This window comes from Lepidochelys olivacea (assembly GCF_965140295.1).
Source record: "Lepidochelys olivacea isolate rLepOli2 genome assembly, chromosome: 9".
Taxonomy (NCBI): domain Eukaryota; kingdom Metazoa; phylum Chordata; order Testudines; family Cheloniidae; genus Lepidochelys; species Lepidochelys olivacea.
In genome coordinates, this window is record NC_140419.1 from 8372005 (window position 1) to 8387967 (window position 15963).

The window sequence follows — 15963 nt, forward strand, 5'->3', positions numbered from 1 at the left end:
CACCTGGGGCCCACCCCCCCCCACGACTGACGCTGCCCCAGCCCAGAGCGCCCCTCAGCCAGGAACGCATGGGCACAGAGCTGGGAGGTTGCTGGGCAAATGGTCCTCCCACCCCACAGCTCTGCCAGCGCCCCTCAGTCCTGACCCACGGCCCCCTGCTATCCCAGCCCTGGGCTCCCCACCCACAGCGCCGCCAATGTCCCTCAGTCCCAGCCTAAGCTCCCTCTAAGCTACGTGGCCACGCAGAAGGCTCTAGCGGGCCACGCGGGCAGGGAGAGGCACCTCTCCCCTGGCCCCAGCCTTGGAGTTGCTGCAGCTGGAGAGAGGCGCCTTTCCCCCGGCCCCAGGCTGCTGCAAGGAGAGAGGGCTGGGGGCAGTCCTCTCTCCCTGCCGCAGCCCCAGGGCAGCCTGCACCCCAAAGCCCTCGTTTCTGGCCCCCCTCCCAGAGCCGCCCCCACCCGCCCCGGAACCCTCACCCCCCTGCGCACCAACCCTCTGCCCCAGCCCTGATCCTCCTCCCGCACCCCAAACCCCTCATCTCTGGCCCTACCCCAGAGCCCACAGCCCCAGCCAGAGCCATCACCCCCGCACACCCCAACCCCTCTGCCCCAGCCCTGAGCCCCCTCCACTCTCCGAACCCCTCGGCCCCACCCCCGCCACACGTCACCTCCATCTTGGTGCACATAACAAAATTCATTCCGCACATGGATGTAAAAATTTAAGGGAACATTGGTCCCAACCCACATCCCCCGCTGCTATCCCAGCTCTGGGCTCCCCTGGCCCATAGCTCTGCCGGTGCCCCTCAGTCCTGACCTACAGCCCCCACTGCTATCCCAGCCCTGGGCTCCCCTGGCCCATAGCTCTGCCAGTGCCCTTCAATCCTGACCTTCAGCCCCTACTGCTATCTCAGCCCTGGGCTCCCCTGACCCATAGCTCTGCCAGTGCCCCTCAATCCTGACCTACAGCCCCCACTGCTATCCCAGCCCTGGGCTCCCCTGACCCATAGCTCTGCCGGTGCCCTTCAATCCTGACCTACAGCCCCCACTGCTATCCCAGCCCTGGGCTCCCCTGACCCATAGCTCTGCCAGTGCCCCTCAATCCTGACCTACAGCCCCCACTGCTATCCCAGCCCTGGGCTCCCCTGACCCATAGCTCTGCCGGTGCCCCTCAATCCTGACCTACAGCCCCCACTGCTATCCCAGCCCTGGGCTCCCCTGACCCATAGCTCTGCCGGTGCCCTTCAATCCTGACCTACAGCCCCCACTGCTATCCCAGCCCTGGGCTCCCCCGACCCACAGCTCTGCCAGTGCCCCTCAACCCCGACCCTGCAGCCCTCTGCTCTCCCAGTGCTGAACAAAGATGCCCCTGGTGCCAGTTCATTGTGGGAGCTGCGCTGCGGGCAATCCAGCAGAGACGGCTGCAGACGGAGACCCACAGTCCACTTGTCTCACACGCCAGACAACCCTGGACGTTGACATTTACATCACTCAGGGACCTGCCACAGCAGAGTGCCCTCAAAGGCCACGCTGGGGCAGAGTGAGAACTGCAGGGCCCCTCAACACCAAGCTGGGGTGTGGGGGAAAGAGAGGCAGGGCAGCATCTAAAGCAGCACAGCGCCCCCTAGTGCCAGGCTGGGCACGCGGAGATGGGCAGGGTGCGGCGGGGCAGCAGCACAACGCCCCCTAGTGCCAGGCAAGGGTGTCATTTCAGAAAATCCAAAGGATGTGGGGCAAACTAGTGTCGGCATATGGAACATGATCGGTGATGATATTATATCCTGCAAAGTGGGGAGGCAAGTGGAGCATATCGACCTATGACAAGTCTGGGGGACAACTGCCCTCTTGCCCCATAGCCAGTGATGCCACTGAGGCTGGGTGCAGGGACACGGGCTGGGGCCGTCAGTCTCATCTCTCCTGGAGCGAGGTCTCTCGCTCCCCACCGGCTGTGTTTCTTCCTCCCAGCCCTGGCACGCAGGGCACAGAGCCAAACACTTGCTAAGTGCCTGCGAGGTCTCCGGGGAGCGGGGTGTTGGGGGAAGTGAGGCAAGGCCGCTCACAGCACAGAAAGCCCTCAGCTGGGATAGCAGCAGGGGATGTGGGTTGGGACCAATGTTCCCTTAAATTTTTACATCCATGTGCGGAATGAATTTTGCAATGGGGAGATGTCCTGGGGGGAGAACAGGGCAGAGGAGGGGGCATTGCTGCGGTGCAAAGGGTGAGGCATGAGGCAGGCCAGAGGGATGGCTTCCAGGGCTCTGAGTGGGCCTCTAGAGACCCAGCCAGCGAGGAGCCAGCCCCAAGGCTGAGCAGGCACCTAAGGGATGGGCACCTCTTGAGCCCCGATGGCTGGTGGCTCCCTGGCAATGAGCCAGCCGGTCTCCTGGCTGATGTCTGAGCAAAGCAGGGGCTGATGCCGATGCTGCTGTGCCCACAGCAAGGTGCCCCACGGCAGCTCCACGGCCCAGAGCCACAGTGCTTGGCAGCATCGTGGCTTGGCAGCCCCAGCTGGCCCCAGCAGCCAGCCCGAGACTGAGGCTTCTCTGCCCCCACCTGTACCTGGGGCAGCTGCTCCGCTCAGCCTGCCACCCTAGGGCCTGGGCTCCCATAGAGATCCCACCAGCCCCCATGCTCCTGGCCTGCAAAGCACTGGGGTCTGGGGCCGGGTCCTCAGCCTCGTCCGCCCTCTCGTGGCCACTACCATTAGTGCAGGCCCAGTGGATTGCTGCAGGGAGTCAGCACTTGGCTAACACCGGACAATTGGCACCAGCACTGGGAGATGTGTGGGGGGGATCAATCAGACCCAGAGCCCAGAAGAATGTGGCCTGCAGTGAGCGGCCCGGGATCAGATCGCACCCCATACTGGCTCCCCCAGCCCTGGCGCCTACGCTCAGGATAAGCCCAGAGGGGAGATTGGGGGAAGAGGGAGGTGTTTCCAGGTCACCTGTGCCCCACTCATCCCAGCAGCTCAGAGCCTGCAGACACTGTGCCAAACTAATATGTAGATCCCAGACCCTGGGTATCCCTATGTGATGTTATTGATTTGAACGGGGACCGTACAGAACATTGTTGCAACCAAGGTCCTGTAGTGGCACCAAATCTTGTATAAAGGGAGTCAAATAAGGTGTCTCAGACAAGGTTATGGTTTGCTGGTTATGATTATGCTGTCTGTGTATGTGTATCATTTTTGTGGTTAAAGTTATGAATATTGGCTCTATACTGTCTGTAGTTCAAACTTGTGCTGTGCTTCTGGGTGACACCCCAGACAAGTTGGTGTCAGCTCTGCCTAGCCTGCTTGATGGCCCATGAAGAACCATCAGCTACACAATTGACCCATTGAGAGAAGGCAGATACGCCTGGTGACTCAGCAAGGCACGCAGGGACATGCCTAGGGACAGAACTCAGGTTTTTCCATGCCATGTGCTGGGTAGCTTGTCTTTGGAACAAAGAAATAAAGACTACATGGCAAGAGACTATAAAAGGCTGTCAAGTATCAGGGGGTGGCCGTGTTAGACTGTAGCCACAAAAACAACAAGAAGTCTGGCAGCACCTTAAAGACTAACAGCTTTATTTGAGTATAAGCTTTTGTGGGTAAAACCCCACTTCTTCAGATGCATGGCGTGAAAATTACAAATGCAGGCATTACATAATGACACATGAAGGGAAGGGAGTTACCTCAAGTGGAGAACCAGTGCTGACAGGACCAATTCGATCAGGGTGGATGTGGTCTACTCCCAATAATAGGTGAGGAGGTGTCAATTCCAGGAGAGGCAAAGCTGCTTTTGTAGTGAGCCAGTCACACCCAGTCCCTATTCAAGCCCAAATTAATGGTATTAAATTTGCAAATGAATTTTAAAGTTCTGCTGTTTCTCTTTGAAGTCTGTTTCTGAAGTTTTTTTGTTCAAGAAAAGCTACTTTTAAATCTGTTACTGAATGTCCAGGGAGATTGAAGTCTTCTCCCACTGGCTTTTGTATGTTACCATTCCTGATGTCTGATTTGTGTCCAGTATTTGCAACCTGAAGCAAATACTCACCAGCAACAACACACCACACCACAGATACACTAATCCAGGAACCAATCCCTGTAGCAAACCTTGTTGCCTACTCTGTCCCCATATCTACTGTAGTGACACCATCAGAGGACCCAACCACATCAGCCACACCATCAGGGGCTCATTCACCTGCACATCTACTAATGTGATATATGCCATCCTGTGCCAGCAATGCCCCTCTGCCATGTACATTGGCCAAACCGGACAGTCCCTTCGTAAAAGAATAAACGGACACAAATCGGACATCAGAAATGGTAACATACAAAAGCCAGTAGGAGAACACTTCAATCTTCCTGGACATTCAGTAACAGATTTAAAAGTAGCTTTCCTTGAACAAAAAAACTTCAGAAACAGACTTCAAAGAGAAACAGCAGAACTAAAATTCATTTGCAAATTTAACACCATTAATTTGGGCTTGAATAGGGACTGGGAGTGGCTGGCTCACTACAAAAGCAGCTTTGCCTCTCCTGGAATTGACACCTCCTCACCTATTATTGGGAGTAGACCACATCCACCCTGATCGAATTGGTCCTGTCAGCACTGGTTCTCCACTTGTGAGGTAACTCCCTTCCCTTCATGTGTCATTATGTCATGACTGCATCTGTAATTTTCACTCTGTGCATCTGAAGAAGTGGGGTTTTACCCACAAAAGCTTATGCCCAAATAAATCTGTTAGTCTTTAAGGTGCCACCAGACTCCTTGTTGTTTTTATAAAAGCCTGATGCCTCATCTCCATCTTGTCTGCAGTCCTGCTTCTTACTTCTGGAGGGACTTTGCTACAAATGGAAGCTCTACACAAAGGACTGAATGATCCATCCCAGCTGTGGATGTTCTCCAGAGACTTGATTTGAACCTGCAGCTTATTCCATTATTGCTACAAGCCTGAACCAAGAACTTGGCCATCACTGTATGTCATTGATTCCATTGAACCCATTCTCGCTCTCATTTCTAGCTTTTTCCTTTTATGAATAAACCTTTAGATTTTAGATTCTAAAGGTTTGGCAACAGCGTGATTTGTGGGTAAGATCTAACTTGTATATTGACCTGGGTCTGGGGCTTGGTCCTTTGGGATCGAGAGAACCTTCTTTCTTTTACTGGGGTATTGGTTTTCATAACCATTCATCCCCATAACGAGTGGCACTGGTGGGGATACTGGGAAACTGGAGTGTCTCAGGGAATTGCTTGTGTGACTTGTGGTTAGCCAGTGGGGTAAAACCAAAGTCCTCTCTGTCTGTCTGGTTTAGTTTGCCTTAGAAGTGGAAAAACCCCAGCCTTGGACTGTAACTGCCCTGCTTTAAGCAATTTGTCTTGAATTAGCACTCTCCGTTGGGTCCCGTCAGAACCAGCATCATTACACCCTATAACCCTTATGCACCTCTCCGCTGCCCTCTGCTAGTGGGCACCAACAGATCCCTAGGGCACAGACACTCCCCCCATCCGATGGTTCCTCTCTGCCCTGGAGACTCTGGTCACCTGAGCTCACCCCCTGAAAGTAGACAGCCTCTCCTCACACCACTACCCACTCATCACCTCCAGGCACACCCAGGACCGAAAGCACATTCCCTGAGCAAGAACAGCCTGGCTTGGAGGGGTGCACTTGGGACCCTTCCACACCACACGTTGCGGCCAGCTGCCCTGGGCTCGGTTACAGTCATAGCGAAGACAAGGCCCTGGGCAGGCTTGGCGAGAGACAGGAACTGCCCCCATCACGGCCTAGCCAGCGCGGACCCAGCCTAAGGACACCAGCGATAATTGGGGCAGGCAGTTCGGCAGTGCCGATGCAGGCCCAAGGAGTTCCCAGCCTCACGTTTGCCCATGGAGTGATGCTCCCTGCGACAGTGACGAGAACTCTGAGCTTGGCTACTGCATCAGGGCCCTGGCAGCAGGCGGGCAATGGTTGCCTGGAGGAGTGATGTGACTTGGGTTAGGAAATCCCTTTGCTGAGCCTGTTCTTAGCTTTCCTGCCACGCTGTCCCTGAAGGGTGGAAGCCCGGAGCACCCACAGCCTCCACAGAGCTCTGAGGGAACATGGGAGATCAACTGGGGGGCTCAGATACTGGTGCCCCTTGTCCTAACAGAGGATGTCAGACAAAGGTCTTTGTCCCGGGGTGTGTCTTAAGGCCCCAGAGCTAGAAGCCAGTGACAGGACTCCACCCAGGCTCACGGGGCTTGGAAGCACGTGGCACCCCGCCACTGGATCCACTTGCAGCAAAGTGGTGTCTGGCTGCCTGGGATTGGCCTGCCAGGGTCTCCTCCTGTTGCATGACAGTAACCCCTGGATTGTGCCAAGCTGGCATCGTGCCAACCGCAGCTGCTGCAGCCGGTCCCTACCAGCCTCACACGGCCCAGCCTCCTGCGACACTCGCTGGGGAGGCGACTGGGTCAGCAGCGTGTGCTGGACTCACTGGACACAGCATTCCCCAGAGCACTGCCCCCTCTGGGCTGCCCAGCATGGCCTCACGGGGCAGCTTCAGCACCCAGCCCTCACGACTGGGGCTTGGAAACAGACAGCAGCATCCGGGGCCCTTCCCTCCTGAGCTGGGGCCCGGGTGCTTGGGGGAGCCCACTTGTGCCCCCCTTCTAGGAGCTCTGACATGACACAGAACTGCTGGGCTGAGGGATCATGCGGGTGAGGGGGTATCTGACATTGCCTACGGGCTAGTCCTGAAGTGTCCATCACCCTGGTCTCCCAGCTGCTGGAGTCCCCTATTACCAATTGCCCAGATTCAAATGTGGGGGGTGGGGGGTGCAGAATAAGCTCATACGGGGTCAGACCAATGGTCCATCTAGCCCAGTACCCTGTCTTCTAACAGTGTCCGGTGCCAGGTTCCCCAGAGGGAACGGACAGAACAGGTAATCACCAAGTGATCCATCCCATCGCCCATTCCCAGCTGCTGGCAGACAGAAGCTAGGGACACCCAGAACATAGGGTTGCATTCCTGCCCATCCTGGCTATCCTCCATGAACGTGTCTAGTTCTTTTCTGAGGCCTGTTATAGTTCTGACCTTCACAACATCCCCAGGCAACAGGTTCCACGGGTTGACTATGCATTGTGTGAAGAAATACTTCCTTTTGTTTCTTTTCTTTTTTGAGGTGTGGCGACCACATCTGCCCACAGTATTCAAGATGTGGGCGGACCACGGATTTATAGAGAGGCAACATGATATTTTCTGTCTTGTTATCTATCCCTTTCTTAATGGTTCCTAACATTCGGCTGCACATTGAGTGGATGTTTTCAGGGAACTATCCACAATCAGTCCAAGATCTCTTTCCTGAGTGGAAACAGCTAATTTAGACCCCCTCATTGTATATGTATAGTTGGGATTATGTTTTCCAACATGCATTACTTTGCATTTATCAACATTAAATTTCATCTGCTATTTTGTTGCCCAGTCACCCAGTTCTGTGAGATCCCTTTGTCACTCTTCGCAATCTGCTTTGAACTTAACTATCTTGAGTAATTTTGTATTGTCTGCAGATTTTGCCACCTTACTGTTCACCCCTTTTTCAAGATCATTTATGAATATTTTGAACAGCACTGGTCCCACTACAGACCCCTGGGGGAAACCACTATTTACCTCTCTCCATTCTGAAAACTGACCAGACTGGAGAGAGGTAAATAGTTTCCTATCTTTCCTACCCTTTGTTTCCTATCTTTCAACTAAAAGAAAAGGAGGACTTGTGGCACCTTAGAGACTAACCAATTTATTTGAGCATGAGCTTTCGTGAGCTACAGCTCACTTCATCGGATGCATCGGATGAAGTGAGCTGTAGCTCACGAAAGTTTATGCTCAAATAAATTGGTTAGTCTCTAAAGTGCCACAAGTCCAGACTAACACAGCTGCTACTCTGAAACCTATCTTTCAGCTAGTTACTGATCCGTGAAAGAACCTTCCCTCTTATCCCATGACTGTTTACTTTGCTTAAGAGCCTTTGATGCGGGACCTTGTCAAAGGCTTTCTGAAAGTCTAAGTACACTATATCCACTGGATCCCCCTTGTCCACATGCTAATTGATCCCCTCGAAGAATTCTAGCAGTGCTGAGGCAGGATTTCCCTTTACAAAAACTATGCTGACTCTGCCCCAACAAATCATGTTCATCTATGTGTCTGATAATTCTGTTTGGTACGACAGTTTCAGCCAGTTTGCGCAGTACTGAAGTCAGGCTTACCGGCCTGTAATTGCCGGGATCGCCTCTTGAGCCTTTAAAAAAAATTGGCACCACATTAGCTCTCCTCCAGTCATCTTGTACCGATGCTGATTTAAATGATGGGTTACATACCACAGTTATCAGAGTAGCAGCCGTGTTAGTCTGTATTCAGAAAAAGAAAAGGAGGACTGTGGCACCTTAGAGACTAACCAATTTATTTGAGCATAGGCTTTCGTGAGCTATAGCTCACTTCATCGGTGAACTGTAGCTCAGGAAAGCTTATGCTCAAATAAATTGGTTAGTCTCTAAGGTGCCACAGTCCTCCTTTTCTTTATACCACAGTTAGTAGTTCTGCAATTTCACATTTGAGTTCCTTCAAAACTCTTGGGTGAATCCCATCTAGTCCTGGTGACTTATTACTGTTTAAGGTATCAATTTGTTCCAAACCCTCCTCTATTGACACCTCAAGCTGGGACAGTTCCTAAGATCTGTCACCTAAAAAGAGTGGCTCAGGTGTGGGAATCTCCCTCACATCCTCTGCAGTGAAGACTAATCAAGGAATTCATTGAGTTTCTCCGCAATGGCCTTTTCATCCTTGAGTGCTCCTTCAGCACCTCGATCGTCCAGTGGCCCCACTGGTTGTTTAGCAGGCTTCCTGCTTCGGATGTACTTAAAAATTGTTACTTTTTGAATCTTTGGCTAGTTGCTCTTCAAATTCTTTTTTGGTCTTCCTAATTATACTTTTACACTTCCCATGCCAGAGTTTATGCTCTTTTGTATTTTCCTCACTAGGATTTAGCTTCCACTTTTTAAAGGATGCCTTCTTCCCTCTCTCTGCTTCTTTTACTTTGTTGTTTAGCCACAGTGGCAGGCACTGCTTTGATCCTCTTACTATGGTTTTTAATTTGGGGTGTACATTTAATGTGAGCTTCTATTATGGTGTCTTTAAAAAGTTTCCATGCGGCTTACAAGCATTTCACTTTTGGGCAGAGGTGAAAGTAAGCCAGTATGCCCCAGTACGGCGTACCGGCAAGAGCCGGTGCACCGTACTGGGGCAGCCCGGCTTCCCCAGGGGGCAATTTAAAGGGCCTGGGGCCCCAGGCCCTTTAAATTGCCTCCAGAGCCCTGCTGCTGGAGCCCTGGGGTAGCGGCTGCAGGGCTCCGGCAGCTATTTAAAGGGCTTGAGGCTCCCCTGCTTCTATCGCCTGGGCCCTTTAAATAGCCACTGGAGCCCCACCACCGCTAATGCAGGGCTCCGGCGGCTATTTAAAGGACCGAGACGGTAGAAGCAGGGGAGCCGCGGGCCCTTTAAATAGCCCCCGGAGCCCTGGGCTGCTGCTGCTACCCCGGGGGGGGGGGGACGTACCTTACAGGGTGGGCTGGGGCTGGCTCTGACCCCCTCAACCCCGCCCCTTCCGGGGGCCAGAGCTGGCCCTAGAGTACCCTCGACTTACTTTCACCCCTGCTTTTGGGGCTGTCCCTTTTAATTTCTGTTTCACTAACCTCCACATTTATGTGCAGTTCCCCTTTCTGAAATTAAATGCGACCGTGGTGGGCTACTGTGGTGTTTTCCCTCCCACAGGGATGTTACATTTTATTGTGTTATGGTCACAATTACCAAGCGGTTCAGTTATATTCACTTCCTGGACCAGATCCTGTGCTCCGCTTAGGACTAAATCAAGAATTGCCTCTCCTCTGGTGGGTTCCAGGACCAGCAGCTCCAAGAAGCAGTCATTTATGGGGTCAAGAACATTTATCTCTGCGTCCCGTCCTGAGGTGACATGTACCCAGTCGATATGAGGGTAGCTGAAATCTCCCGTTAGTACTGAGTTTTTTATTTTTAAGATTTTTACCACATTTGACTCTCTCAGAGCAGAGCCTGCCTGCAGAACACCCCCACACCCCAACTTTCCATGTCCTCCCCGCCCCATGCCGGCACATAGCTCACACTCCCCCCAGCCATGGGGGCATTCAGGTCCCTTCCTCACCCATAGAGGCTCTGTAAACACTGCGCTCAATACACACCTGCCCATCTCGCACCCCCCTGCCCGGCAGCGCTCATGCCCCTTGAGTGCATCAGATGAGCTTGCCAGGGGCATGAGGCCATAGGGAATCTGGGCGTGGCAGAACCCTAAGAGACCCCCGCAGCTCAGCAGGGGCCAGGAGCCAGCTGAGGGGCTGAAACAGAGCCCCCAGCGCCCGCCAGAGCAGCTAGAGAGGCCTGCTCTTTGCCCAGTCTCTAGTAGGTGGGAGCAGCTCCTCTGATTTCTGCCATGGGCAGCGCCAGGGCAGCACCCCCAGACCCGGCCATGGAGCCAGGCCTGGAGCAAGCACATGAGGGACCCAGACCCAGAACCAGGAAAACACGTGTCACAACATTGACACCACAGCCCTCAGCGGCACAGCGAGCCAGCTGGCCAGGGGCTCCACCCTGCCCAAGCAGCCGGGCGAGGAGCCAGCGGGGCAGGGGCCTGCTGGGTGGGGCCCTGGGACACATGGGGCCATCGGAGCAGGCTGTGCTCTGACAGAGAATGTGCCTCAAGAACAATGCGAGCCAGAGCGACGCCAGTTGTCAAGGGGACTATTTTAGGGCCCCCAAGGGCGGGGGTGGGAGGTGCCCAGCGCCACAACCATGCCTGGGGGAGCCAGGGAACAGAACGTCCCAGTGCCGGGAGCCCACAAGTCAGCACAGCACGGGGATGGAGGGTAGGTGTGGGGGGAGGACCCCTGCTAACCTGGCACTCAGAACAGAGCCCCCTCTGCAGAAAACACCCACACCCCTACTTTCCACGCCCTCCCTGCCCTACGCAGGCACACAGTTCATACTCCCCCCAGCCATGGGGATAGTCGGGTCTCCCCCCCACCACACACATCCAGGCTCTGTTCACACTGCACTCAATACACGCCTGCCCAGCTCGCCCGCCACCCCCTGCCTGGCAGTGCTCATGCCCCCTGAGTGCAGCAGATGAGCCCGGCTCACCCGGCTGGGTGAGGAGTCACGGGACTTCCCGTCACAAAGGGAAATGCGCGTAATCGAAAAGACCAAAAGAAATCACACATCTCCCCTGCTCCGACACACATGGGGATGGGGATTGGCTCCGTGTGCTGAGAACAGGGGATCTGGGTCCCTCACGTGGGCACGGGCAGGGAGGGGGAATCGTCCCGTCCCCACCCCGGCGTGGGCACAGGCAGGGAGGGGCCACTAGTTATTTTTGGGAAGGCCACGTTTCTGCGGGTGCCCAGTTGGGCGGGTGTCGCTGCCCTCATTTGTGAGTGTCCGATGACAATGCGTGAGTAATTTTCTCTCCAGCGGCCCGGTTTGCGCCAAGGACACGGCCCAAATCCCCGTGTTGCACAGGGTGAGGTCACGCATGCTTAGCCTATTGTTACGGGTCACTGGCTGCTCTCCCTCCAGGAGGCATGGCCCAGCTCTGGGTCTGCGGGGCGGGCAGGGATGGAGACTTGGAAGGAGACCCAGAGCCAGGGAGCGAGAGAAAACAAAGAAGAAAGGGGACTGGTGAGCTCAACAGTGCCTGGCTGGGGGCTGTGAGCCCCGGCACAACCACTGAGCCAGCAGCACAGAGTGGGCCAAATGGGACAAGAGAAGAGAGGCAGAGAGGAGAGGGAAGGGGGGCAGGCTGGGATGGGTGGAAAGAGGGAGGTGCAAGGGGGAGCGATGAGTGTGCACGAGGGCCTGGGCATGCACCGGAGTGTACACCAGGGTATGCATGGGGGCCCAGGCATGCACCAGGGAGTGCATGAGGACCCGGGCAAGCACTGGGGTGTGCACGAGGGCCTGGGTGTTCACCGGGGTGTGCACGAGGGCCTGGGTGTGCATGAGAGCCCAGGCATGCGTTGGGGTGTGCAACAGGGAGTGCATAAGGACCTGGGCATGCACCGGGGTATGCACGAGGGCCTGGGTGTTCACCGGGGTGTGCACGAGGGCCTGAGTGTTCACCGGGGAGTGCATAAGGACCTGGGCATGCACCGGGGTGTGCACGAGGGCCTGGGTGTTCACCGGGGAGTGCACGAGGGCCTAGGTGTTCACCGGGGTGTGCATGAGGGCCTGGGTGTGCATGAGGACCTGGGCATGCACCGGGGTGTGCACGAGGGCCTGGGTGTTCACCGGGGTGTGCACGAGGGCCTGGGTGTGCATGAGGACCTGGGCATGCACCGGGGTGTGCACGAGGGCCTGGGTGTTCACCGGGGTGTGCACGAGGGCCTGGGTGTGCATGAGAGCCCAGGCATGTGTTGGGGTGTGCAACAGGGAGTGCATGAGGACCTGGGCATGCACCGGGGTGTGCACGAGGGCCTGGGTGTTCACCGGGGAGTGCACGAGGGCCTGGGTGTTCACCGGGGTGTGCACGAGGGCCTGGGTGTTCACCGGGGTGCGCACGAGGGCCTGGGTGTTCACCGGGGAGTGCACGAGGGCCTGGGTGTTCACCAGGGTGTGCACGAGGGCCTGGGTGTTCACCGGGGAGTGCACGAGGGCCTGGGTGTGCATGAGGGCCCAGGCATGCGCTGGGGTGTGCGCTCAGGCCTGGGCGTGCACTGGGAGTGCACGAGGGCCCGGGGTGTGGTGGTGTGTACACTAGGCCTGAGCGCACACACCCGTGCAGCAAGGACTCCCTGCGTGAGGCTGTAGGGAGCTGGGGAGGCTGTGGTCTCACTGGGCTGGAGGCCCGTGGGAGTGGGTTTCACAGGAGGCCCCCCCATCCCCATGCGATGGGGCAGCCCGGCCCGGGTGTCTGGCCCCGGCGGGCTCCTTACTGCGGCAGTGGGCGCAGCGGCTCTGGTCGTACTCCAGCAGCTCCGGCCCGAGGGCGCGCTCCTGCGGGAAGGCTTTCCAGTGCTTCTGCTGCAGCCGGATGCGCGCCGCCTCGTCCTTGGCAAAGGCTCCCAGGTCCTGAGTGTAGCGGCCATACATCTGGCAGAGAGAGCGCGGCGTCAGGGCGGGCAGCAGGCCAGACGGCGGGATAATCCGCCCTGTAGGCCCCCACCCGCACCAGGGCTCGGTGACCCTGGAGAGGAGCCTGCGGGAGAAGACGGGGGGGGTTGCCTCTGGCTCCCCCACCCCCTCCACCCCCGGCACAGGCAGAGCTGGGGGAGCTGGCAGCTTGGGGGGGGGGAGAAGCCCGTGGCTTAGCCCTTCCCCGAACGTCCCAGCCCAACCCCATTGCAGCCGCTCACACCAGCACCCCACACGCTGGGGTCTAAGGGCCGGCACACCTGCCCCCTACTCTCCATCTCCCTGACTGCCCTGCTTCCCAGCCCCGGGCTCCATTTACCTCTCAACCCCCCCACCCCCACCGGGTTTCCTTCTCCTCCCCCTGCATGGTGCCTTTACCCCGCACAGCACTGAGGTCACAGCAGCGCTATGGAGGCAGGGCATGTGCTGAACAGCCCTGGGCCCATGTAGTGACGGGTCACGCCGCTGGCAAGCAGGGCACAGGCCAGCCCAGTGGGCAATGGCCCTCTTCAGTGTCCCAGCCTGCCCGGGCAGGCCTAGCCCAGATCCAGATCTAGGTGACCCCGTGCAGAGGTAGGGCTTCCTGGCTCCAGCCCTTTCCCAGCCGCACGAGGCAGGGGGCCGAGGGACGAGACAGCTGCAAGGGAGGGGGAGCGACAGGACAGCAAGGCCGGGCGTCCGTATGGGGCCCTTCAGGCTCCCAGCACTGCATGGACACAGCTACCCTCCCCCGCGTGGATGGGGAAACCAAGGCTGGGGAGCAACTGGCTCGGGATCAGACTCTGTGCGGGAGCTGGGAGTCTCGAACCCAGGAGTCCCAACCCCCAACCCCGTGCTCCTCCCATTGGGAAACGCTGCCAGGAAAGCAGGGCAAGAAGCAACAGGAGCAAACAGCTCTGCGTTGGCTGGATCCAGTCCTGGGGCCAGCCTCCAGGTTTCAGCCCCCCCTTTCCCACAGCAGAGAGGGGAATCCACAGGCAGACAGAGGCAGGGGTAGGCGCTGGGCTCCCAGCCTGGCCAGAACAATGCCAGGCAGATAAGGAAGCTTCACAATCAATAGCAATTGTTCCCCCAGTGCAATGCGTCTCCCAGCACCAGTGCCCAGCTGGGGTGGGCTGGCATCAGCACACAGCACCGCCCACCCAGTGACCCGCCCGTGGCAGCCTGACATCAGTGGCGGGCGTGTTCCCCACCCTGCCAGCTCCAGATCAGGGGGACGGCGGATTCCAAACAAGGGGGACAATCCCAGGGCTCATACCCCCCCACCCCCAGTTACCCAGAATGCAGCAGGGGCAGCTCACAAGAGGCCTCCCCACCACCAAGGGGATGGGCAGCCACTGGGTGCCAGCGATGGGCCAACCAGGCTGTTCTCAGCCTGCTCCACCGAGCTGGGCAAAGCCTTTCAGAGTGGGCTTCCAGACAATTCCCTGCCCCTAGGCCCCACCCTGCTGGGCCGCAGGCCAGGTGCAGGCCCAGTGAGGGGGCTCTGCAACACCCTAGACTCTGAATGTGCCCACTGGGAGCGGGGCCCGGCAGCTTGCTCCTTTCAGCCCCAGCATTGGTGAGCTCTCAAGCTGCCAAGGCTCTTCAAGGGAGAGGCTCATTACAGCTTTTCTCTTCTCTTAGATAGGGGATGCCAGCTCCCCCAGTCAGGGAGTCCCTGCAGGGGCAGACCAGGGGGGCAGATGTAGAGCAGGGTGGGTCCCCTGGGCTCTGGGGGGCACAGAGCAGCAGGGGGGCGATGCAGAGTGGAGGGACCCCTTAGGGTCTGGGGGAAGCTGCAGAGTGATAGGAGGGGAAGATGTAGAATGCGTGGGGGATTCCCCATGGCTTATGGGGGCAGGCACAGAGCAGGAGGCGGGGGGGGGTCCCTGCAGAGCAACAGACTTGCATCGTCCAGTGGAGCTGATCCCGCTACCTGTGCCTGAACTGGGTGAGCGGGGCGCTGGGACGTAACCCGGTGCTGGCCCTGCTCAGGGGACGGTGACTGAGGACCACACCCAGAGATGGAGCCTTTCACCTCGAGGTCATTCTGGGAGCTCAGATGCAGCCCCAGTCAGTTACCGGATAGCCACTGCCAGCTACCAGCTGCCTAGAAGCCTGGGTGAAGTGACCACATGGATCCAGCCAGGGCAGTGAACCAGCTATCGCAGCCTTCTGGCTACAGCCAGGGCTGACGGTGCAAGACAGTGGGTGAAGGACTAACCTGCCCCGACCAGCAGGTCATTCGAAGCCTGTCAGCTGGGGGGTCTGAACCTTCGCCCTATCAAGTGTCCTTGCAGGGAAGTACTAGCTAATGAACGGCCAATCCTCCACTTCAAGCCCGCCAGGGTCTGGGCCTCACTGATCTGGTGGCAGGGAGTTCCACAGGCTCATCGTGTCTTAGGGACAAAACCCATTTCCTTTTATCGTTCTGAAATACAAGAGCTGGGTCCCAGGCCAAGGAGATGACAATGGGAATTGTCCCTCTCCCTCCCCGAGATTCGCAGAGGGCTGAGGCCAGGAGCATTGTTCACAGATACCCTGAGGGTGGAGAGGGCCAAGCCGCGTCTCAGGGGAAACTCCCCAACACACAGTGGGACAGACACGGGGGAATTACCCCAGTAAGCAGGGGCAGCTCACAAGAGGCCTCCCCACCCCCAAGTAGATGGGCAGCCACTGGGTGCCAGTGATGGGCCAACCAGGCTGTTCTGCACTTGAGACTTTAAAAGTGAGGCTGGCTGTAGCTGCGGAGACAGGAGCCCGGGGTCTGAGGCTGGCACGGCCCCTGCTGCGAGCTCCCTGTGCCCTCTCTCC

The 15963-nt window shown here is 57.3% G+C and overlaps 1 protein-coding gene across 3 annotated transcripts in view; it reads right to left on the reverse strand.

The window, feature by feature from the left end:
• The window catches only part of CLCN2 (chloride voltage-gated channel 2), a 45573-nt gene that overhangs the window by 17896 nt on the left and 11714 nt on the right, over positions 1-15963 (reverse strand). For all 3 annotated transcript variants that reach the window (XM_084639738.1, XM_084639737.1, XM_084639736.1), the window contains exon 2: positions 12969-13125. In XM_084639738.1, the coding sequence (XP_084495864.1) occupies positions 12969-13125 (157 nt within the window). The remainder of the gene's footprint in view (positions 1-12968; positions 13126-15963) is intronic.